The following is a 23,726-nucleotide window of genomic DNA, read 5'->3' as shown; positions in this document are numbered from 1 at the left end:
AGTATGCTATATTTTTAACTGGGCACTTTTACACAAATTTTCCGAGAGCCAGCTCAGAGCTGGCATAATACTTCTACTGAAAGCAATCTTCTCATTTCCCCAAGTGAAGGGGCTCGCGTGTTCCCCACAAGTTACTGATTCAAGGTAATTACAAAATCCCGGGTTTGGCATTCCTTGGCGAGGATGTATACTGTTACACGGGTGTCTCCGAAGCTCTTAGAGTCAAAGCATCAGTGCGAAACCTCTCCCCACATCTCGCTGGTGGAAGCCTCAGCCAAGCCATTGAATGTCTGTTTCCATTTCAGTCTGTGTTCACGTGCCACTCAGTGACAAGGACCTCACTTCCCGTCTGTTTGATTAGAAAAATAGTTTAAGAAAAATAAAAGAAAATCCAGATGAAGATGTTCACAACAGCGGGAATGACCATGGAGTCGCAGCGGTGATTATCGCCACAGCCTGACGATCTGCTGGCCGAAGGTGGCCAGCTGCCCCGGACACAGTTGTTATGAAGGCACCAGGCAGGGCTGCTTTGGTGGCAAGTCTGGGGAGCCTCATTCAAATTAGTGTAAAAAAAGAACAATTGTTGGCTCGTGTAATCAAAGGGAGAGTTGAGATGGGTGTGTGGGACAGACTGTGGGTGGGCTGGGTCTTAGCCGTCTGGAAGCAGGATCCATGGTACGCGGTCACCTTCTCTCCTCTGGTTTCCCTCACGTGGCTGCAAATATGGAAGCTCCTGGGGTCATATCAGGGAGTCCCAGCATCAGCGGGCTGTGGGCGCGAGCTGGAGACGTTGGGGCAGGGGTCGGCTGCATCACGCGTGTCCCGTGTCCCGTGCCTATCCCGGATCCAGCAGTGGGGGTGGTGCCGGAGGCTCTGCAGGAAGCTGGCAGCTCCTTTTTGAAGCGCATGATGAAATTAGGGGAAGGGCTTTTCCCAAACCAAGGGAAGTGCCGTCTAGACAAATGCCATAGCAGATGTCCCCCACGGGCACTGTATTTCCCTTCATAGCTGGCTGTGCTTTGGTGATTGGAGGGGAAATGTCATTGAGCTGCAGACTCTCAGAAAATTGCTGCAGCAGCATTATTTGAGCAGTAGAGAGCCCAGCGGAAGGAGCCCAGCGGAAGGAGCGCAGCAGAATGCATGGACGCCGTGTAGGTGCAGGGCAGGGCAGCGAGCCCACCACAGGCTCCCATCCTCAGCCCTGGGGCCCGGCTGGGTGGACATTCAGAGCGTGCAGCCTGGGGCTGGAGGTCAGGCAGAGGCACATATAACTGATACGGCCTGACCCCCGGGGTCAGTGCTGGACAGGTCCTGACATTGTCGTGACGGCTACCACGGGTTCTGCCGATGAGGAAACTGAGCCCCGGAAGCAGATTTGCCCAAGACCTATGGTTCACCAGCGGCAAGAAGGCACGAGGGCCTGGTTTCCACTGTGGCCTGTGCCACTTTAGGAGGCTGAGAACGGGCCCAGGGATGGATGGACGAGTCCCAGCTGCCCTGCAGCTGCGGGGTCAGTGGGAAGCTCGGCTCCTCCTTGGTTGTGCTCACACTCCATCTCTTGAAATAGCAGGGCTGCCTCCTTGGAGCGTGCCACTTTAAGCTGACTTTGGAATCTCACAAACCCCCTCCAGTAAGATGATCCTCCAGCCTCACAACAAGATGTCTATGACCATGACGGCAGAGGCAGGCTCTGGCCGTGGGCTCTGGGGTGGGCGCTCTCCAGGCCAGCCCTCCCCGCCTCCCAGGGGCTGCACTGGAGAGCCTGTGCCAGGGCCTGTTCGCAGGGCCGCAATCCAGGGGGGTGGGGGCCGGGATCCAGGATAGGGGTGGTGTCCTCAGCTGGAGTGTGGAGTCTGGCTGCTGCTCCTCCGTTCACAGCTTCCCTTCAGCTCCCGGGAGCCAGGGCAGGGGCCCTGGGTTCTGAGCCCAGCTGCCCCTCTCCACGCCCTTCAGCACTGGGAAAGCTGGAGCCTCCCTTAGAATTCCGCCTTCCACATTCATCCCAACCTCCCTAGGAGAGGCAGCTCCCAGGGCCAACGGGAATTTTCCCCAAAGGGTGCCGTTGTGAGCCCTTAGCTGCCGGCACCCACAGTGGCTGCTAGAGTAGTGGGTGCTCCCAGCCCGGAGTGGGTCTGGGAGGGGTTCTCATTGAGTTTGCCAGCAGCAAAAAGACCAGCCAGAGTAGCAGAAAAATCGCCAGCACCCCTGTTCGCCTTCCCCATGTCCCAGCAGTGTGTCTAAGGGACCCCCCCGCCAACCCCTCTTCCCGGGCCTGCACCGGGGAGCTTGGGAGACGGGAGTGGAACTTGCCAATGGTGCAGAAGGAAACGAGAGGGGCATCAGGACCTGTTCAACCCAACACCGAGGGGTAGACTGAGGGAGAGGTCGGTGGCCCCCTGACGAGGCCCCCAGGTGGCCAAGCAGACCCTGCGCTGACATTTGAGATGGCTTCCCCTGGGACCAGATGGCAGAGAGGAAGGGACAGTCCAGTGAGGATCCCAAATCTCAGTCACGAGAGGGAAAACCATAGCAACCAAAACGCTCTCTTCAGTGAGCACCCGGGAGGATGCTGGAGGCTTGCCACCCACTGCCACCAGCCTCTGAGGTTCCTGGCGCCAGGGGCAGTGCTGGAGAGGGCCTACGTCATCAACGACTAGTTACAGTTAAATGTTAGAGTCCGGCTTCTTTAAATCTTGTTCTCCCAATACCAAGGGAGGCATATTCTCCACTATTAAAAACAATATTTTAATTGATTTTTAGAGAGAGAGGAAGGGAGAGGGAGACAGAAAGAGAAACATCGATCGGCTGCCTCCTGCATGCCCCCTACCCGATCAAGCCCGAAACCTGGGCATGTGCCCTGATTGGGAATCGAACCAGCAACCTCTTGGTGCACAGGATACAGCCAGGGCTCTCTGCATGACTTATTTCACTCAGCGTAGTATCTGGCCACGGCTCTCAGTTATTTTATTTTATTTTAATTTTTTAATCCTCACCCGGGGATATTTTTCCATTGATTTTTAGAGAGTGAAAGAGAGAGGGAAAGACAGAGAGAAATATTGATGTGAGAGAAACACATCGATTGGTTGCCTCCTGCACATATCCTGACCAGGGCCTGGGCCGGGGAGGAGCCTGCAACCGAGGTACATGCCCTTCACTGGAACAGAACCCAGGACACTTGATCTGCAGGCCAATGCTCTATCCACTGAACAACACTGGCTTGGGTGGGCTCTCAGTTATTTTGAATGTTGTCTTTCCTCACATCACACAGGCAGTGTGGTTCCTACTCAGACTCTCTGCTCATTTTCTTTTCATCTACAGATGATGAGCAGGGAATCGCCACAATCCAGGTGTCCATCCCTGTGCCTTAGCCCAACATTCTTTGAGCTGAACCGTAGGGTGCCCTGGGGCTGCAGGGGGGAGTGGGCGTGGTCTCACTGGTACTGTCTCCCCTTGCTCCCTGGACCTGAAGGAGATAATCCTCGAAAAGAAGTTCCCCATGTCCTTACTCCTCAAACTTGGCGTTGGAGGGATCTCAAAGCCAACATATCCTTCAGGTGTCTCTTATCCTTCACGTTAACTGACTTGTCACAGTGTCACATGACAGGAGAGCAGTGAGAAAGTTTGGACCGTCCGAGGCCAGAATTCAATTCTGAGCTCTGCTACTTAACCCAGGCTTTTGCTCATCTGTAAAATGGGACCATAGTCTCACCAAGCAAACAGTGGCACGTATCCATCCATTGCAAGGGGCTTGGGGTGCTGATGTTTGAGGTAAAAGAAAGGCTCTATATCAAAGTGTTGTGAACTGGGCAAAGCCCCGTGGAAACGCGAGTTCTTCCTCAAGAACCTTCTGGAGACTCTGAGCAAGAGGAGCATGGGGTCCTGACCCGCACAATCAGAACCATTATGTACTGAGCTGCAAAGAAAGATGCAGCCTCCTTTTCTTGCCTTTTCACTGGCAGACAGAGCTCCGGTTAGCAGAAAACCGGAAAACCGGGTGATTCTCATTGCTGGTCGTACCCTTTGAAAGGGGAGGTTATTAGGAGAAGTCTCAATTCAGAAACTTCAAGAAGAAGCGGGCGGGCCTGGTGAGGGTGGAGGGGGCGACTGTATTTCCTGTTTTCCTTTCCGATGGTGTTGGAAAACATTGCAGGAAAACCATGGATACCCAAGAAAAAAAATTCTAAAATTCATTCTCTTTGCCACTGGGGGCCGGGCCCAAAAGGTGACCAGTCGAAGTGGTGAATTTCTCTTTCAAGAGTCAGGGTTCGCAGGAGCCCAGCTGAACGCTGTAGGGTGAAGACGGTATTCAGAGGGTGACATCAGCCCGCAGTGGGCCAGGAGCAACAGAGGGAGTCTGGTTTTCATTTACAGTGTGGGGCAGGCCTGCGGTGGGGAGGGGGAGAGAGGGGTGGGGAAGGGAGGAGGAGGGGAGGAGCTGGAGGAAGCCCTGACTGTACCCCTGGACCCGGGCCAGTTGCAGCTCGATCTTCCACCAAAGGCGCTCAGTCCTCTGTGCTCCAGCCTCCTGCAGGGACCGCGGCGAGTGCTCCTTCTGCAGAAAGGAAGGGAGCCTCCGGGAGTGGGCAGAACATGCGCCAGACCCAACAGAGCTGAGCACAGGAGCCCAGGGACATCACCTCTCCAGGGTTCTCAGGGTAAGTGCCACCTCCCCTCTGTGGCCGCGAGTCTGTGGGAAGAAGGGATCTCTTAGGAGCTGGTGACCATGTCCAGGTGGTCTCAGGGTCGCTCCTTAGCGTCGTGATTTCTTTTTAAGTTGTAGGTTTCTGGAGGATTCAGCTGATTTTTCTTTCTCGGTTTGTGGCCACTGGGTTTCTCTAACTCAGTGGAGGCGTGGGCTGCCAGTGGGGGTCCCTGGGCTGGGCTGCGGGGCCCTGGGGTCTCTGTCTCAGCCCGTGCCCTCCAGCACCCGTGTGTCTGGGCTCACAGGCCTTTATTGGCCGTGGTCTTCTCCTGAAACTCGGTGGAATCTGTTGTTAGCAGGAGTGTCTTCTTTGGGAGAACTCAGGAGCTACCTGCTGGGCTGCTCCTTGGGGAGGCCTCTCTGGGCCCTCCCAGGTGCCTCAGGCCGGGTTCTGCCCGGTCCTCACAGGGGCTGGGCTGGTGGAGCACAGCTGTGTCCTCTGGGGGGACTCTGGAGACGTTGGAGTCCAGGATCAGGGCCAAGTCAAGAGTCAGCCCTTATCACCGGGGCTTCATCTTTTCAGGAGCCTCTGGTGAAGCCTTTGTCCTCTGCGGTTGCTCAAAGGAGCTGCAGGGTCAGGCGGGGAGAAGGCATTGGGTGTTCGGGCGGCATGCCCAGTGGATAAGGCAGGGCCCCCGGGGCCACGGGCCGGCCTGTGCTGCCCAGATGGGGGGCGGGTGCCAAGCTGGAGGCCCAGGCCTGTTCCCTGGCCGGAGGGTGGGGCTCGGTCCTCTCGCCCAGGATGGAAAGTGTTCCCTGACAGTTGCCAGCCTGCTTTGGGGACCTGTTTCAAGGGCTCACTGTGTTAGGAAATCAGTGTGGAGTGAGGCGGGGGTGGGGCCCTGGGAAGGGCCTCATGGAGTATTGGGGAATGCGAAAAAATAAAAAGTAATAAAAATCAGCACTTCCCAGCCACCCAAGGAGCAGACTTAGAGGCTGCTCTGAACACCAAGAAGAAACTGTTCTGAGTGCAGGGGTGTTGCCCCATGCCAGGCAGAGCCTCGAGAGCTGTGGGATCTTAGGGCTGCAAGGGTGCTCAGAGCGCACGTGGATAGTTATTCTCGGCCTGGGATCCCCCAACCTCCCAGGGCCTACCCATTGTGAAACCTTGAACAGAGATGGCTTTAAAATCAGGTATTTTGTGTTTCTAACCAGCATTAGACTGAGACCCAGTGGCTGTTGGATGTCATTGAAATTCTCTGCTGGGCCACAGAGAATGGGAGAGGTTCTTGGTGAGATCCTCTGGGGCGTGGTCCCCCAGTTTCAAAGATGAAAAGTGGGGCGCTCCGAGATGCTGAATCCCTTGCTGAGGCCACAGAGCCAGTAGGTGGCTGAGAAGGCAGTAAAATCTTGAACGTTTCAGAAAAGCAGACGGCCTACCACGGGGGACCCGAGCTAATTTACGTCTAGATTGGAAATGCGTTATCTGCTTCGTTCCCCCAGGAGATAATGTCCTCCTCTCCTTTTCTGTTAAAACTAAAGGGAAAGAAGTTGAAGTTTCCCACGGCTCTTCCAATGAATGGAGAACCAAGTGCTGGGCAAGTGAGCTGGCCGCAGGGATGGACACTGGCTCTGTGATCAGATCACCTGAATGGCTTCCCTCATTCAGGCCAGCTCTGGGGGGTGGGGGCCCAGAAAGATGGGACCGACGTTTTGCTTCATCCTTGTGTAGGCTTGTTGCTGAGGGTGAAGGCATAGGGGTGGGGAGCTGAGGGGCTTTTGTGGGAATTCAAGATCTAAGAATGGTCACGTGGTCTGGATATGCTCTTTGTTAAGAGGAGGGTGTTTCATTATGGGTTTACTGGTCTCATTGCCTGCTCACGGCGGTGAGAAAACCACTGGGAGGACGTGGGGTAAAGGGAGGACTTTGGAAAGGATGCCATAGCAGGGTGGAGGAGTGTGCCTGTCCTGCCCTTTTCCAGTCGGGACCTGGAGGGTGTGGCCACCCCACCTTCTTGGGAGGTGGCTGGAGAAGCCTCTGGAATATTAGTCCTGGGCCCCAGCTCTCCCGGCCCACCCCACCCCACCATGCCTGCAGCTCTCAGGTGATCAGAGACATGGTGAATGTTCAAACTTGGGTCTTAAGGACATTTTTGATAGAAGAAACGTATTTTTCTGGGTAGGAACTGTCTGTTTTCTGCACCTCCCTTTATTTCCAAAGTGTTCAGGATTCACTGTACCTCTTTCTCCCATCATAGTGTCTTCTGTGATCTCGTAGCGTAGAACCTAACACATCACTGATGGTAAAGTAGCAGGAAACCCCTCTAACCAATCCATGATCAATTTGTGGCTCATATGAGGCTCCCCCTTTGACCTGAGTTTTGGGTTAGGAGGCCACAGGCGCCACCGCCTGAAGCCAGCTTTAGATCAGGTCTCCTTCCCCTGTGAAAGTTGGGATAGTTTTTCCCATCGGGGCTTTATGTCTTCTCGCTCAGTGTTCAGACAATGGGATAAAGCGTGGCCCTTAACAGCAGTGTGCGCCACCCCCACTTTTATGTGAAATTCCACATTTAGGATTTAAAATTCACTGGCACGTCACGTCTGTAGCGTGAGACTGTCTTGTAGGCATGTTAATGACTTCAGCCGAAAGTTTTATTTGAAAACTGGTTTCTGTCACTGTTCTCTTTGGAGGAACCTGAGGATTTGTTATCTCTTGGAGGAGAAGCAGGCGTTGACTAGGATGTCCCCAGCCGCCCAAAGGGGACTGTGTCCCAGGCAGCTTTCCCATCGTGACCTGTGGGAGCAGACTTCTCATGGTGCCTTCGCTGTGGAAAGTGGGCAGTAAAAACACACCCCTGCCTACAGAGATAGTGGGCGATTTGAGGCACGACCTGACATTTAAAACATTTTTTATTAGTAGCTCTAGCTAAGCTAATGAAAACCCTAAGTGCTTCAAATTTTAAAGCAAGGAAGCTTGAAAAATTCCTGCTAATTCAGACAGCTTTGAATGAGATGCTTCTAGATATGGTTTCTCTCTTTCCGATGTAAAAATTCCAGGGATAATCCTTGCCTTCACAGGAAAGATGCTGCTTGTCCCCTAAACACACTCAGGGAGCACACACGCCATCCTGATTTACAAAAAGAGCTTCCCCTCGGAAATTACTTAGGTTAATTCTCGAAAACATGACTTTTAATACCTTCTGGTCTCACAGGTCTATTTTGGGAAGGAGATGAAATTTTGAGTTAGAGCTGTTCTTGAAAGTGCAGTTTGGCTTTCTTTCCTCTAGAGGGCGGTATAACCCTCAGAGCTCCAGAAAAACCTCCCAGTGGTGATAGAGTCCTTAGGGTGGGGTTTCTGGGTCTGCAGGGAGAGTTGGTAGATATCTCAACAGGGCTGGGGGGGGGGGGGTAACTTATGGAACCACGGAGAGATGGTTTCAATACATAATTAAAAGATGTGACTGCAGTATCTGAAGTAGAAGTGAATTTAGATTTTCTTTTTTTCTAACTCAGGTATGAGGTGAAATTATGCCTTGAAATGGGGTATTCTTCACTCTAAGATGATTCCATTACAAGAGCATTCACCAAAGAAGAACTTTTAAGGAAACGTTTTCCCAAACCTACTAAGAAAAGTTTGAATTAACAGTAAGGTGTTTCAGAGCCAAAGGAAGTTTGCATATTCATGCCTCGCTGTATCTGGGTAGGGTTTTTGAAATTTAGAACTGGATGGGATGTTAAGATGAACTGATCCAGTAACTCAAATTTCCCATTACCTGCGTTTTGCTAGTCTCCCCTGATAGGCAACTTGTTTGAACAATGCACACAAACTATGATGATGAATGTCCCATTTAAAATGTTTGTTAATAAAAAATAGATTACTTATGCTCAGACTTAGGGTTGGTTGTTAGCCTGAGACATCCACTGTGTGGGTCCTGAGTTACAGAATTTGGCTCAGAGAGAAGAAATCTAACCCTCTATCTGGCTTCTGTGTGCTCATATTCATTGATGTTTAATAAGCCCTGTTGCCCTCCATAGGGGAACTTTGGGGTACAGGGAGGGGACAAACATGACTAAGACATAGGCCCTTCTCTCTGCTTGGTAAGTTTGACTTCCATTTGGTTATTTAAAACATCAGGAAATTAGCCATGCCTGGGGAAACAACCTTTCTCAGAGAGGAGACCTTGGTTAAAACACATAGTGCCAAGAAGGTGAGCAAACACATTAAGAACAGTATGCGATATATACCAGGTCCTTTGAAACAGCAAGGATGGACCGGCTCCCGGCATTAACCCTGCCTGGTGTGGCTTAGTGGGTTGAGCTTCATCCCATGCACTGAGAGGTCGCTGGTTAGATTCCCAGTCAGGGCACATGCCTGGGTTTCAGGCTCCATCCCTAGTAGGGGCGTGCAGGAGGCAGCACATCGATGTTTCTCTCTTCCATCGTTGTCTTTCTTTCTTCCTCTCCCTTCCTCTTTCTCTAAAATCAATAAAACATCTTTAAAAAAATCAGAAAATTGCCCACTTGGTGGATGCTTTCTTCATACCCTTGACACTTCAGATGAAGAAATGGTGACTTCGTGGCCTGAGGTCACAGATCCGGTAGCAAAGCCAAGTCACCGTTTCCTGGGTGCTCCCACCCGTCGGTGTGTTCCACGGACAGACAGCTGGGCCAGGACTAGCGAGGGAGCACAGTCCCCAGGGGTATAGTCTTGAGCATCCTGTGAAGAAAGGCACTGCTTTCTGTGGAGTAGCATATTTTAAGTTTACTTAGCAAAGAAGTAATTGTTGTTAAAAAATCTGGAAAGGAAAAAGGAGAGAAGAATAATAAGACAAATACGCAAAGTTCTGCCAAACCCTCTCCCAAAGGCAAATTGTTAGTCTTTTGAAGGGGTCTGGCTGCATCTAGCATAATGCGATCCTGCTGTTCTCCTGAAAGCTAAGGCTCGGGAAATGCAGAGAGACATTTTGAGTGAGGAGGGGCCAGGGAAGAGTGCCACGGGAAATGCTTCTGTGGTCCCCCTCCTCGTGTGTGCTATACATCCAGTTCTCAAGGATCAAGAGCATGAAAACTGGCTACTGGAAGGAAGGACTGGTTTCATTTCAAAATTAAAAACTGCACGGCAGCTGGAGATGACTCAGGCCTCTGGGGGAGCCATTCCAGGAAACTGGTTTGTCTCTTCTGGAATCTCCATCAGTTGATCCGGCAGCCCAGTGCCGGCACTGGGGCTGGAGCCAGCTCAGCTGAGCCCTTGATGGTCCTGAGGTGGAGGGGGGATGGTGTCTCTGTTGCTGGTGGGGGCGGCAGGAAGCCCATCACTGGGCAGATGGAAGGACGTGAGCATCGGGCAGTTCACCTTGTTTCACACTCCACCTACGCGAGGCTCGGAGAGGATCACTGACCTTTACTGGGGGAGAGAGCAATGAAGGGGTGTTTTTCCAGCCAGTACGCTCAGTCCAGAGTTGATATCTTATCAGATGTTTCCACTTAATTTTTAAGAGCCTCTACTTTAAATAAGTTTCTCTTTTAGACTTGATCATGAATCAGACCAGAAAACAAACCAAAATATTTAATTTTCCTTAGAATATGAGAACATTTTAGCCACCTTGAATGATTCTACAAAGGGGCACTGTGGTTCGGAGAGGCCTGCAGCCCCGAAGGCCGTGGCCAGGAAAGCGAGGGGGACACGCGCCGAGCCCTAACCGGGGGCCACCAGCGGCCTGTGTCACGGGGCTGGGATGCCACGGGTGTTTGTGCCGTTTTTGCACCATTTCCCACAGCATCCTCTACCTTACCGTTAATCTGAGCCAGTTTCCGCCCAATGTTCGTAATTAGCAGTGTAAGTGGGGGAAGCCTTGTCCAGGGCCTTCTGTTTCAGAGGGTAAATGTTTTGACACCTGCATTGGGCACCAGGCTTTTCCAACTACAGCGGAGATGGAGCTTTCTGCTTGCTGGTCACTGCCTCAGACCCTGGGATTATGTCTTCAAAGGAATTTCCAACTCTGTGGGCAGTTCCCCCGGAGGGTCTCTAAGTTGCCTTTCTGGGGAAGGAAGCGAACCCCCGTGTGCTCAGCACACCCTCACGTGGCCTCCTTCAGGAGGAGGCTGCTTCCGAGGGGACATCCCAACCTGCATGTTTTGTGCCGCTCTCTTCCAGTGCATGAGCTGACGATCAGAACTGTTTGACTTGGTTTTGCCAGGAAGAGATGGAGACCTGAGTCAGCCACTCCGTGTCTAACGAGGACCCCAATCAGGGGCAGTGAGGCTGGGTCAACACACAGGGGATTGGAAGCCTTAAGACGTTGCTGTCCCAGGAAACACAGTCAGAGCCTGGGTCACGTAGATCCCGGTTTACAGATATGAACTTGTCACTGATAGTTCTTATCCAGGGAATTTTTATAGGATGCAAGTGCAGGTTCTGATGTATTTCTTTGAAGGGGATTCCTAGGGGCTGTTCCCAATCATTTGCTTTTGAGGATCCTCCAAAGCTCTTCCAAATGACAGTAATATATCATGTCCACCCTTCTCCTAACAGATGGACCCAATAAACCCCTCTTAGCTTCCTCTCTGGGGCTAGGAATGGGGACTCCTTTTGCAGGATTCAGGCAGACAGGGAAGCAGAGTGAGCAAAGGAGAGAGGAGGGGGGGGGCTGCCAGCTCGGGACCCTTGGGTTTACCGAAACGCGATTGTTCATTTCGCGGCAGATGGCCCCTCTCTCGCCGCGGTCTCCGACTATTTCTGCAGCTCGCATTTCAGCCGGACAGCTAGGAGTTAACCGAAGCCCTAGCACTTGATAGGAGGTCCAGCCTAGTTTCAAAGGCAGTGCTTGGAGGAGACCGAATAAATGACTTCACATGGGAGCTCTGGATGTGTTTAAGCCTTGGTTTCAAAATTGTTTCCTTGTGTGCATGTGTGTGTCTTTCTTAAAAAAGATTTCCAGACGTGGAAAATGGAGAAGCTTTTGAGTAAACTTCATGAAAACTAAACCCACGGAATTGCAAAATAGCCTGGGAAAGTCTCTGGACTATGACTGACCACAAAGTCAAGTCCAACGGCCGTGCAAAACCACCTTTGTGATACAAGGCATCTTTTAAAGTTGCGAGTGGACAGCTACTAAAAGCAAAAAGATGCCTTTGAGAACGAGACAGATTAAAAAAAGAGGAATTACTAATGCGAGCCAGAAAGAATGAAACTGCATTGAAGTTCTATGATTAAATTTGTTGCCTTAGGACAGAGCCTCTGACACAAAGCGGCACATCGCCCCACCCAACCCAAGGGTCTCGAGCAGCCGGCTTGTTCTGTATTTGAAAGGACAACAGTGAACAAACGGGTTCTGTTGACACAGACTCCGTGGTCTGTCACCACCAAAAAAGTCTATTTCCCCCAAGAGATGTGGGGAGTTCCCTCGATCTGGGCCAAGTCGGGCACAGCCTCTTAGGGCTTCCTGGGCTCCTGGGGGGCTTGGGACACACAGGCTTCTTCTGTTCTCATTCTGGTGAGGGTGCTGGTCCTGTTTGCTCTACCTGGCCGTGGGGGAGTCACTTTGTCTCACCTGATTTTAGTTCCCCAGCTATGAAAGGCGGAGAGTAAGCAGCGATTGGGTTGTTGGCATGAAGTCCCACTGCGAGACCAGTAAATAGTCCTGGGGCTCACTGGTCTCTATTTCCTGGTGTGGCGGGAGGAGGGTTGGAGGAGGATAACAGGGGGCGGGGACTGCCTCATTCCCCTTATTAAAATGGGAAAGCCAGGTGATTTGGGGTGATGATGTGGACATCTTTCAATCACCTAAATGAAAAAAAAAAAAATTCTCTAAGATTTATTGGGAGGAACTTCAGTTTAAAAAAATTGGGACTCCATGACATGGTGAACAATAGAGTAGATTTAACTGCAAACAGAAGCATTAACAAATATTCATCCTCTGGGCTAGGAAGCCTGAGCCACAGGCTGCTCCTAAGTGGATGGCAGGAAAAGTGTGTGGAGCCGAAGGCGTTTTTCCCACCTGGGAATTCAGCTCCACCAAATCATGTGAGTTTATTAGTCATCAGTGGAGCCTGGATAACTCATTAGCTCACAAACTTCTCTCCTGCCCTTCATTTTCAGAGTTGGAAGAGCTTCTCCCCTCTCTCCCCTCTCTCCCCTCTCTTCCCTTCTCTCCCCTCTCCTCCCTCCCCGCTCCCTCCCCTCCCCACCACTCCCCTCCCCTCAATTTCCTTGTCCTCTTCCCTCCTCTCTTCTCCCTCTCCCCTCCCCTCTCTTCAATATCTGTATAGATTTTGGAAAAGACAGATCCTGTGCACTGTATATTTATTCCATTACTCTGTGTCCCAATAGGAAGCAATTAATTTCAGGGATTGCTGTTTTAAAGATTAACATCTCAGAAATAAAAATCTTTACATATAATTTTCAACCAATTTAAAATTCTCATTTTCCTTAGAAGATAGTTGAAGTACGTAATGTCTCAGAAAGGCATTCCAGCTTTCATCCTAGGATGACTTTGATTTTACTGAGCTCTAGTGCAGACTACAGAATTACTTTGGAATCCTACTTAGAGTCCTGCATCTTGTGTCTGGATCGGATATTTAAAGCAATTGAGCTAGAATTCCCTGGAAGATGAGCACGGAAACTTTCATTGACACAGTGGTTTTTGAACTTGAGTGGGAGAGTCACATGTAACCTAGACTTTATCCCCAGGAAACCCTCTGTCACACATACAGTTTTGCATACATTTGTGGGGAGCTGTCAGATCCTTTGAAATCTGTGGGTTCCCTGTTAAAATGTTGTTGACCAATTATAATATTATAGGTTGTTTTGCAAAGGACAGACTATATTTCCAAAAGGATCCAGTAAAATTTAAACCATGTGGACAATTTCCCCATAAAATCATTTCCCAGTAGGATGCTTATTGCGAATAAAAATCCCAACATTTAATTTCAACACAAAGAATCAAGAAAAGCACATGTACAATGTCCTTTTACCTTGGTCTGAAGCATATGTCCTCAATTACTGGAACACACACACAAATTGGAGACCGCATTTGCTTTCCTTTTTTTGAGGGATTTCTGGAGAGTGAACAATACAGTGTTGGGTCACTCTACATGGAGACAGGGGACTATACTAACCAGCCAGGCAGTGGGTTTCACTCTGTTGATTGTTTCCTTTTCTGCACAGAAGTTTTAAAGTTTGATCTGAGTCCCATTTGTCTATCCTTGCTTTTGTTGCCTGGACCTTTGGTGTCATAACTAAAAAATCATTGCCAAATTTAATGTTTTGAAGATTTTCTTCTAGGAGTTTGATATTTTCAGGTCTTGGATTTAGATTTTTGATTCATTTTGAGTTAGTTTTTGTAAATGGTGTGAGGTAAGGGTCTCACTACATTCTTTTGCAAGTGGCTATACAGTTTTCAAGCACCATTTCTTAAAGAGACTATCCTTTGCCCATGTGTAGCATTGGCACCCTTATAAACGATCGTTTGACTGTATATGTGAGAATTTATTTCTGGGATCTCTATTTTATTCCATTGAGACTATTGCCTGTCTTTATTCCAGTACCATATTGTGTTGATTACTGTAGTTTTTAAATATATTTTGAAATCAGGAAATGTGAGGCTGCCAACTTTATTTTTCTTTTCTTTTTTTCAAAATTGCTATGGTTCTCTGTTTTTTTTTTTTTTTTTTGAAAATGTGCATGAATTTTAGCATTTTTTTATTTCTACAAAAAATGCCATTGGGATCCTGATAGGGATTACATTGAATCTGTATGTTGGTTTGAATAGTATGGTCATTTAACCAATATTGCCTCCCAATACACACAGGATATCTTTCCACTTATTTGTGTTTCCTTTTTTAAAGCAATGTTTAGTAGTTTTCAGTGTTCAAGTTTATTACCTTCTTGGTTAAGTTTATTCCCAAGTGTTTTCTTCCTTTTAGTGCTATTGCAAATGAGATTTTTGCACCTTAATTTCTTTTTCAGATTCTTCACTGTTAGTGTATAAAAATGCAACCAACTTTTGTGTGTTGATTTTGTGTGCTGCAACTTTGCTAAATTTGTTGATTAGTTCCAATAACTATTATTTTTTTGTGTGTAATCTTTAGTTTTCTACATATGAGGTCATTTCATCTTCAAATAGAAACAATTCAACTTCATCTTTTCTATTTTGCATGCTGTTTGTATTTCTTGCCTAGTTGCTCTGGTTAGGAATTCAAATACTATGTTAATAGATGTGGTGAGAGAGGGCATACTTGCTTTATTCCTGATCTTAGAAGGAAAGCTTTCATATTTTTTCACTGTTGAGTATTATATTAGCAGTAGGCTTTTCATATAGGGCCTTTATTATGTTAGGGTAATTTCCTTCTGTTCCTAGTTTAAGTGTTTTTTTTTTTTTTAAATCATGAAAGGGTGTTGAATTTATAATGTGATATTTCTGTATTTTTTTGTCTTTCATTCTGTTAATGTTGTGTATTACATTGATTAATTTTCATGTATTGAACCATCTTTGCTTTCCAGGAGTTCTTGGTCATGCATCACCCTTTTAATATGTTGTTGAATTCAGTTTGATAGTGCTCTGTTGAGAATTTTTACATCTCTACAGGGATGTTGGTCTATAGCTTCCTTTTCTTGTAATATCTTTGTTTGATGTTGGTGTTGGAGTAATGTTGGCCTCATAGGATGAGTTTGACAGTGTTTTCTGCTCTTCATTTTTTTTGGAAGTGTTTGAGAAGGATCATTATTAATTCTTCTTTAAATGTTTGGGAAATTCTCCAGTGAAGCCATTTGGTCCTGAACTTTTCTTCGTTGAGAGATTTTTGATTACTGAAATAATCTCTTAACTCATTTTAAGTGTTGAGAGATTTTTGATTACTGAAATAATCTCTTAACTCATTTTAAGTCTATTCAGATTTTCTGTTTCTTTGTAATTCAGTCTGGGTAGGTTGTGTGTTTCTAGACATCTACCCACTTCGTCTAGGTCATTCAATTTGTGATGTATTCTGTCCTCACTTCTCCCAGGCTTGTGGAGTCTCGTCAGCGTCCTCCCTTTGTCAATAGCGATGACATTTCAGAAGCTGTTCTACATGTCTCATTTGCTCTTGTTTCCCCTTAGCTCTCCCAGGAAGAGTCAAACCATTCCTAAGGCAGGGGGATATAAAAGCAATTTAGAAGGATTTGGACTGTTAGGATTAGGTAATGGAAAAAGAATCACATTTAAAAATCTGACATATACTTGAAAACTGAGAGAGATGTTTTTGGTTTTTCATTCACATTGAAGCTGATTGCTTTTCATTCACAAGACCTTCTTTTTAGTCGTCAAGCCTTAACAATGAAAGATCAATTATGGTGGTAACCCAATCTCTCTAGATTAAATGTATTTAAGTTTCTTCAACCAAATGGGCTTTTCCCACCTAACTGTAGTCTACTCTATACAGTTTTCAATACCCCAAAGTACTTCCTAATGCTCAGAAAGAATAGCCAATGATATGAACTAGCCCCTGAAAGTTCATGATGATGATGGAATTGGTTCTGGCCTCTCACAGAGCCTCTTTGAAGAAATCCTGGTCAGCTACACATTCCATCTTTCCACTCGTTCCAGGGAAATGGTGAGCTTCTCCATCAAGGGACATGGATCCTCATTTGTAGTTAGTGGACTCCAAGGGGATAGACCCCCATAAACTGCTGACATGGGTCCAATAGAGACCTGGGCAGGGAGAGATGCCCATAGCTAAGATTTTGTATAAATATTAATAGAGAATAAGGGGAAGATTCAAAGTGGTCCCAGCTGCTGTGGTTGTGTTTGCATACGCCATGATCTGGGTGAAATCTGTTCCCTCCATTAACTGAAGCTCTGTGTGTGTGTGTGTGTGTGTGTGTGTGTGTGTGTTGGCGGGGGTGGGGGTGGGTGGGTGGGGAGTGGAGTTGGGGGTGGAGTGGTGTTTGCTCTAAATGTGAAACACAAAGTTAAGCTGGGTGTCCCCAAACCGCCATTTCTGAGCCCGTGGGCACCTTACCCCTGACTCTCCTACTCTGACACGTTGTTGCTGCCTGCCTCTGTTTGAGAGGAAAAGTGTTTAAGTAGCACAGTTTTTAGCTATGACCAAAGTAATGCAACCACTAGATTCAAAGAGTCTCATTTACATATTCACTCAAAACTATTTTTCTTAAGAGTGACAAGTCCTTAATTCACTGGGTAGTAATCTGAGAGTCAAACGCTGCTCATTCTCTTCTGCCCTATTTTCTCTTTCAGGTTCACACGTGGTGCTTAGACAAACTCAAAATGAGGAAACACCGACATTTGCCCTTGGTGGCCATCTTTTGCCTTTTTCTCTCAGGCTTCTCATTAACTCGTGCGCAGCAACAAGCAGGTAAGATCCAGAACTGTCTCTTAAAGCCATTATAAAAGGAGCAGGTTTCTCTGATTTCAGACCTTAGCCCTCAGGCGCTTGCTGTAGAGCTTAGAGATTCCTCTAGGAGCCACCTAGGTTGATCACTGCAGAATGTTCTAGTTTACAGACCTCAGACACTCTACCCAGTGAGAGACGGCTTGCTTTTACTAGAACTTGGGTTTGATATATTGAAGTTGGCTCAACAGTGGTTGGTTCTTACACAGAGCATGAGCAGAAAGTTTGTAGCGCAAATACTTTACCATCGGAACAGCTTTTCCATGTTTCTGGCACCTGTTGGTCTCTGAGTGCTTAAAACCAGAAGACAACCATTGAGAGTAAACATCGTTTTCCTTGGAAACAAAACACAGAGAGTAGTACCCTGTCTCTGCAGTTCTGGACTCAGAAACATTTGTCATTTACAATCACCTAAACTTTTAAAAGCCAGTTTCCCCAAACTATTTAAAAAAATCCATTCGAATGAACCCAGTTAAGAATTTGCTTGCAGAGTTTGAGAAAACAGAGAAATGCTTCATGCATTGCGAGCTCGGAGGATGACTGGGTCTCCTCTCCTTTGCTGAGGGAGCCCGGCCCACTAGTGGTTAGATGGAGTGCAACGGGTGCCACCTCAGTGGAAGGGGACCATTGGTTGGGCATCAGATCAGCCCGAGGTAAGTAGCGACCAGGAGCCAGCTGTGATCAGCCAGCCTGGCCACGGCTGCGGAAGGGCAGTCCCCACACCCTCAACTCCAGCTCCCACTGATGAGGGCCCACTGGATTCATCTTTGAGAGAGAGAGATTATCTCCAACACCCATGAAGGCTTTTCTGGCCCTAACAAATATGTTAAGGTCCCTTTCTTCACACTAAACCATCTGAGAAACATGAGGCGTTGCCTTTCTCTACAGTAACACAAGTTATCTTCACTGAAGGAAGACTTATTTACTACGTGTATTTTTCTTGCAATTACCCAAAGCATTGGAGGCTAGTTACTGTAAGAAAGCAGTCGTTTTCACCATTCCTTCTCATCAGGGCTCCGCTTCAGATCCCCAAAGTGAAGACTGAATTCATAAAATGATGGTTGCTCATTTGTGATAGGCTATCCTTCCAATCTGGTCAAGTAGGTGTTGGGGCTCAAAGTACCACAAAAATCGTGCTTGAGATAAAAGACACCCTGGACCTGCCCCAGAGCAGTATGCAATCAGTGATTGTGTAGAGAACTCAGGCCAATGACTGTGCACCGTAGCCTTTGAGCCCGAGGTCCAGGTCCCCAGTCCTCAGGTAAGTCAGCCTGCCTGTCTGCATTGCCGGTGAGGTGTGGATTGTTTAGTGAGAGCATAGAGCAAACTGACGTAGTTTAGGAAGGCTTTGCACTGATAGGAAGTAACTGCTTGAACAGGAGAAAAATCTAAACCAATGTCTTTTTTTAAAGATGTCAGAAATGGTGCCGCTGCCGATATAATATTTCTAGTGGATTCCTCTTGGAGCATTGGAAAGGAACATTTCCAACTTGTTCGAGAGTTTCTATATGATGTTATAAAATCTTTAGCTGTGGGAGAAAATGATTTCCGTTTTGCTCTGGTCAAGTTCAACGGCAACCCACATACCGAGTTCCTGTTAAATACGTATCATTCCAAACAAGAGGTTCTCTCTCATATTTCCAACCTGTCTTACATTGAGGGAAGCAATCAGACCGGAACAGGATTAGAATACGTAACACAGAACCACCTCACTGAGGCTGCTGGAAGCCGGGCCAGGGATGGAGTCCCTCAGGTTATCGTAGTGTTAACCGTTGGACACTCGGACCACCGCCTCGCTCTGCCCCCAGCGGAACTTAAGTCTGCTGACGTTAACGTGTTTGCAATTGGAGTTGAGGATGCAGATGAAGGAGCCTTAAAAGAAATAGCAAGCGCACCGTTCAATATGCATGTTTTCAACCTAGAGAATTTCACCTCCCTTCATGACATAGTAGGAAGCTTAGTGTCCGGTGTGCGTTCATCCGTGGCTCTAGAAAGGGCTGGAGGCACAGAGACCCTTAAAGACATCACAGGTAATGGCAACGCCGCCACGCTGCTGCCCGCCTTGCTGTTCCTTGAGATAAGCTTGGCTCCTGCTGGCCTTAAAGCACCACTATGGCTAAACCACGGCGGGTGGATCAGGGAGATGAGCATTCGCAGGTTTAAAAACAAAGGTTTGAATAGTCTCTTAGTCGCCTTCGGAGACAAAGCACTCACCCACATCAAACAATTACACTTTAATTCAAAAAACCACATCCCACAAAAGAAAGCATCAGTGTGGCCACTTGTGACGGGAATAGAGGGACCATCTCCTTAAAGAACGCTCCGTGTGGGAAAGAGTGAGGATGGAGAGAGGAAGGGTATCTGCTTTAGTATCTAGCAGGGTAACAAGAGAGCTCCTCTCTTTTGCTCCATGAAATTTATTCCGGAGAATTGATGGAGTTAGAATTGTAAGAAACCTTAGAAATGACCCAGTCCGAGTCTATTTGGAGGAAACTGAGTCCTAGAAGGTAAGTGACCTATAGTTAGAGTCCAGCTGAGGCCCTTAGGCCTTGGCTCTGGGTCTGGTTTCTCACATGTCCGTGCTACAACCATGCTGTGCCCGCAGAAGTTCTCCTGTCTCAAAAGCCCTGTCAGTGCCACTTGCAAGTACTGATAACGCTGACACGACACTGGCGGGTTATCACACAGGGGCATGTGCAGAATGAACTGGCTGGCAAGTTATTTAACCAGCCAAGCCCGTGAGCTCTCTCTGCAGCGCTGAGTGTCTAAAAGACCAATAGGGAAGGGATTTGACAAGTAAAATGTCAAGTGTACGGTACATGGCAATTTTGACCAGTACCCGTGGCAAGGCTTCCTCATCAGTGATGGGAAGGGTGTAGGGAACTAGTCCATGAAGCCAAGTGACAATGGAGAACAGAGGATTTTAGTAGCATGGGCAGGGAGTTAAGGGGGAATCCAGGGCCTCAGGGGAGAGACGAGTTCCAGAGAGAGAGAGAGAGACGCATGTCTTCTGAGATGGAGGGCAGGGAAGAGAAAGGGAAGCAGGGAGACTTGGTGTCAGGAGGACGGAGCCAGCTGTCTTGGACAGGCAGAGCTTGGTTACGAGAAGGGTTTCAGAACTGACCAAGCCCAAGGTGTTTCATTAGGTTGTTCATAGAATGGTTGCCCCAATGGCTCCCAATGATTTCAGATTTGATGGCATGAGAGGGCTAATGCCCTACCAGTGGGCCTACTTCTAATAGCGAGGAGTGAGTGACAGTCTGGATTATTTCTATTTAACACTAAAATGCTCTTCTCCTTTGAAAGACATGCTTCGTTTCTGTGCTAGTGTTGATCCTGCCAGATTACAGAAAAAGAACATGGGACCCTAGGAGCACCCCAAACCAAACAGTCCAGGTTGCAAGAAAATAACCTACTCCATTCGATACATTATCCTCAGAATCAATAATTCACTGATCATTGCATTTCTGAATATAGGTAAAATAACTAATTTATGTCAAAAATAATAAAGGAGATCAGTAGAGAAATGGGGCACCTTTATCGATGGCCAAATCAGGAAAAAGAGTGGATGTGTTTGCCTTTATGTTCAATCATTATATAAATGAGCAGATAATTAAAGGCTGAATGCTAAGTGAGCTATCAGCACAGCATGTTTCCACACTGATGATAAACCTTTGTTTTTATGCCGAGAAAGCATCTCTGTCTTCTAGTGTCCAAGCCACTAGCAGCACCAGGGTGGACTATTAATCCATTTATGTTGTCTTTTCTAATTAACTTCACTTTGCAATTTCTCCAGAACCATGTCCCACTGCATGCTCCACAGTAAGATAATAATAATAATAATAATAATAATAATAATAATAATAATAATTCTCTGCTTATCATTTGGGGAAAGGTAATCAGATAGGAAGGCATTCCAGAGATGTCTAATGAGGTGGGGCAATTTCTTCCCATTATGTGTCCACCAGGTAACTTTTCCCCAGAAATATATGTGTGTGTGTGTGTGTGTGTGTGAGTGTGTGTGTATAAAATGTTAATGATTGCCACTGTTCTAAATGAACTCTACTCAATGAAGCTCTAAAAGTTGTGTTTTTAAGTGGATATAGGACACAAAAACTTTAAACTGAAGCGAAAGCTAAACGTGATCTATATTCAGTGAGGATTCCAGCTTTCTTTTCTCTGAAAAATATAAAGATCTCAAGAACTCATGGAACCTATCAACCATTTTGCATTTGCATAGGAAATGCAAAGGTGCTCTTTTAAATTTACCTTAAAAGAAGGAGACATATGTAATACTCTTTGTAATACTTTAAGCAATAAAAAAAAAAAAGGAAGCAACCCGTGAGTAAGGAAGGCACTGTGCCCATGCTCACGTGCTCAGGAAAGCAGTGTTGAAGGAGCCCCTGATTTTTCCATGGACATTGTGAAACTTTCCTGTAGAAAATGCCACGGAGGGTGTGAGCTGTGAGCCATAGAGGCAGAAAACCAGAGAGGTTCACAGTTTTACTTCTAGGTAGGGCTGATTACCCTTCGCGTTCCCATGGATCACTGGTGTGCCTGTCGTACACAAGAACCCGGCTCTTGTGTCTTCCTGAGGCTTCGGCTCTCCTGGATAACACAGCATGCCCGTGTGTGTCCCATCATGTGTGCATAAGAGGACAAGGTTGTTTTTTCAGTGATGACAAATTATCCAACATTTTTCTATGACCTGCAGCTGTTCAGCCTTTGAGAAGAGAAATATTCAAGGGTTTTACCTCAGGGTTCATTGCTTTTATTTATACCATTGCAAATGGCAATAAAAGTAAGTAATAAATTAGTAAGAAATACCTCATCCTATGATATTTTCTATTATTGACTCTGGGATCATCATTAATTCTTCTTTTAAATGTCTCCCTATGTGGCAAACCTTCCTTGGTCCCTCAGGGTCATTGGTTTAGGCCTGAGAAATGTTGAGGAATTCTGCCATGTGATTGGCAGAACCTCAAGTCATGTGATGATGTGAGATATCTCATTGGCCTGCTCTGCAGTCATACTGCTAGTACCACCTTCCCACAGATCCTTAAGGAATCCCAGGTTTTGGCTAAAGAGTGCTGAATGTTTTTGCATTCTTAGCAAAGGCCTGGTCTTAATTATTCTGTATGCCATGATCAAAAATGCAAGATCTTAATTACTCTAGTGAAAAATTATGCTCATTAGACCTTATATTTCCAGTTAATCTTAAAAGATCTTATAAGATATTTCCAAGTTAGTATTTTTCCCTATGCCAGGAATTCATCTGCAAAGATGTTGACAGGGATTTTGTGTATTTGAGAAAAATGTGAGAGACGTTCTGATTTGAGCAGTCACAGGCTCAGCCTATATAGTGAGAGAGCTTGGGTGAGAATATAATTTCACTGTAGCAAAACTTTTCAATTTCCTGAGACAAGATTTATATCCAATTTCTGCAGTGAAAATAAAAGCAATTTTGTTGGTACAAAAATAGTTTTAAATATAAAATATTCACTGTCATTAAGAAGATCAGAATAAATGGTCTTATTTATAGTATTATAATTATACCCAAAATATAGGTTCCTAAAATCTCGGAATGTAAATGTCATATATATTCATATGAATCTCTTCCTATTCTGTCATGCACTTAAGTTATCAAACAAACTCTTACCAGAATAACTTTGCTTTTCCTGTAGTTTAAATCAGTGTAATTTCAATATTCTAGCTGAGCCTTTGAAATATTCTACTCAGGTTTGTAGATTTATTGATTGCTCAGTGCTTCTATGAGATTCCAATTCTTAGTATCGGAATGGAAGTTTCATATTGGCCATTTTTTTTTTTGTCCATTAATATAACCGCAGAGCTAATTCTGATTAAGGGTTCATTAGATGAACCTGGTCCCACTAGGCAAGCAATTTAGGATGTCATGAAAACAAAGTTGGATAATTATGTCATGACTGGTTTCATATCACTCTGCTTAACATTGTTCTGCATTACGCGACTGAATATAGAGGCACTAGCAGAACTACATGAACACAACATTTAGCCTAATCCCAGACCTGCACTGGAGTTTTACGCAACTAATTATTTTTTGAGAAAAATAAATTCAAATCAAAATTTTATCAGAGTGTTTTTAAAATTAAAACTTGAAGTGCCGTTTGAGGTCTACCTTTCAAATTAACAAAGTTGCATGTATGCAGCCATCTTGGTTTTTAAAGAAAAAAAAAAAAAAAAGAAGAACCAACAGTTGCTCAAGAATCAAGAGTTTAACATACTGGGGTGAAGAATGACCAGCCCCTGAATCTGACATTCCATTTGGAAGCTGTGGATTTGGATAAAAAATTCTTACAATCACTTGAGGATAATAAGAGAAATACCCCCAAATTAGAATTCAACTTTGAGCCTTTGTTAATGTCCTCCTTCATTTTCTCCTGTGGGTTGTGCACAATTCCATGAAACTGCATTTCCCTCCAAATTTAGTAGAAAATTTTAGAATATGCACCCATGATTTTCACCCACAGAAAAGTGAATGTGATCCCTACACAGACGGCACAGATAAAAATGTGAGGTAAAGGTCCCTATTTCACATCATCATTTCTAAGAAGTTGCCTCTTATTCATTCCGAATGCAGAACGAAAAGAGAATTCCACGTTCCCTAATCAACATGTGTTTTGTTTGTCTTATTTCGTGTTTCTTATTGGTTTCCAAA

At 46.4% G+C, this 23,726-nt stretch overlaps 1 protein-coding gene across 5 annotated transcripts in view; it reads left to right on the top strand.

Moving 5' to 3' along the window:
- The first annotated feature begins 4,447 nt into the window (after window positions 1-4,447).
- Window positions 4,448-23,726, top strand: part of COL6A3 (collagen type VI alpha 3 chain) — a 74,529-nt gene continuing 55,250 nt past the window's right edge. For 3 of the 5 annotated variants that reach the window (XM_059703647.1, XM_059703646.1, XM_059703645.1), the window contains exons 1-2: window positions 4,450-4,655; window positions 16,876-16,993. In XM_059703647.1, the coding sequence (XP_059559630.1) occupies window positions 16,906-16,993 (88 nt within the window). In that variant the 5' untranslated portion in view covers window positions 4,450-4,655; window positions 16,876-16,905. Of the gene's footprint in view, window positions 4,656-16,875; window positions 16,994-18,441; window positions 19,060-23,726 lie in introns of all 5 variants that reach the window. The other 2 variants (XM_059703643.1, XM_059703644.1) reach the window with 2 other exon arrangements.

This window comes from Myotis daubentonii, chromosome 7 (genome assembly GCF_963259705.1).
Source record: "Myotis daubentonii chromosome 7, mMyoDau2.1, whole genome shotgun sequence".
NCBI classification, from domain to species: Eukaryota; Metazoa; Chordata; class Mammalia; order Chiroptera; family Vespertilionidae; genus Myotis; species Myotis daubentonii.
The sequence above is the reverse complement of the archived record's forward strand: the minus strand, read 5'-3'. Positions and strand labels throughout refer to the sequence as shown.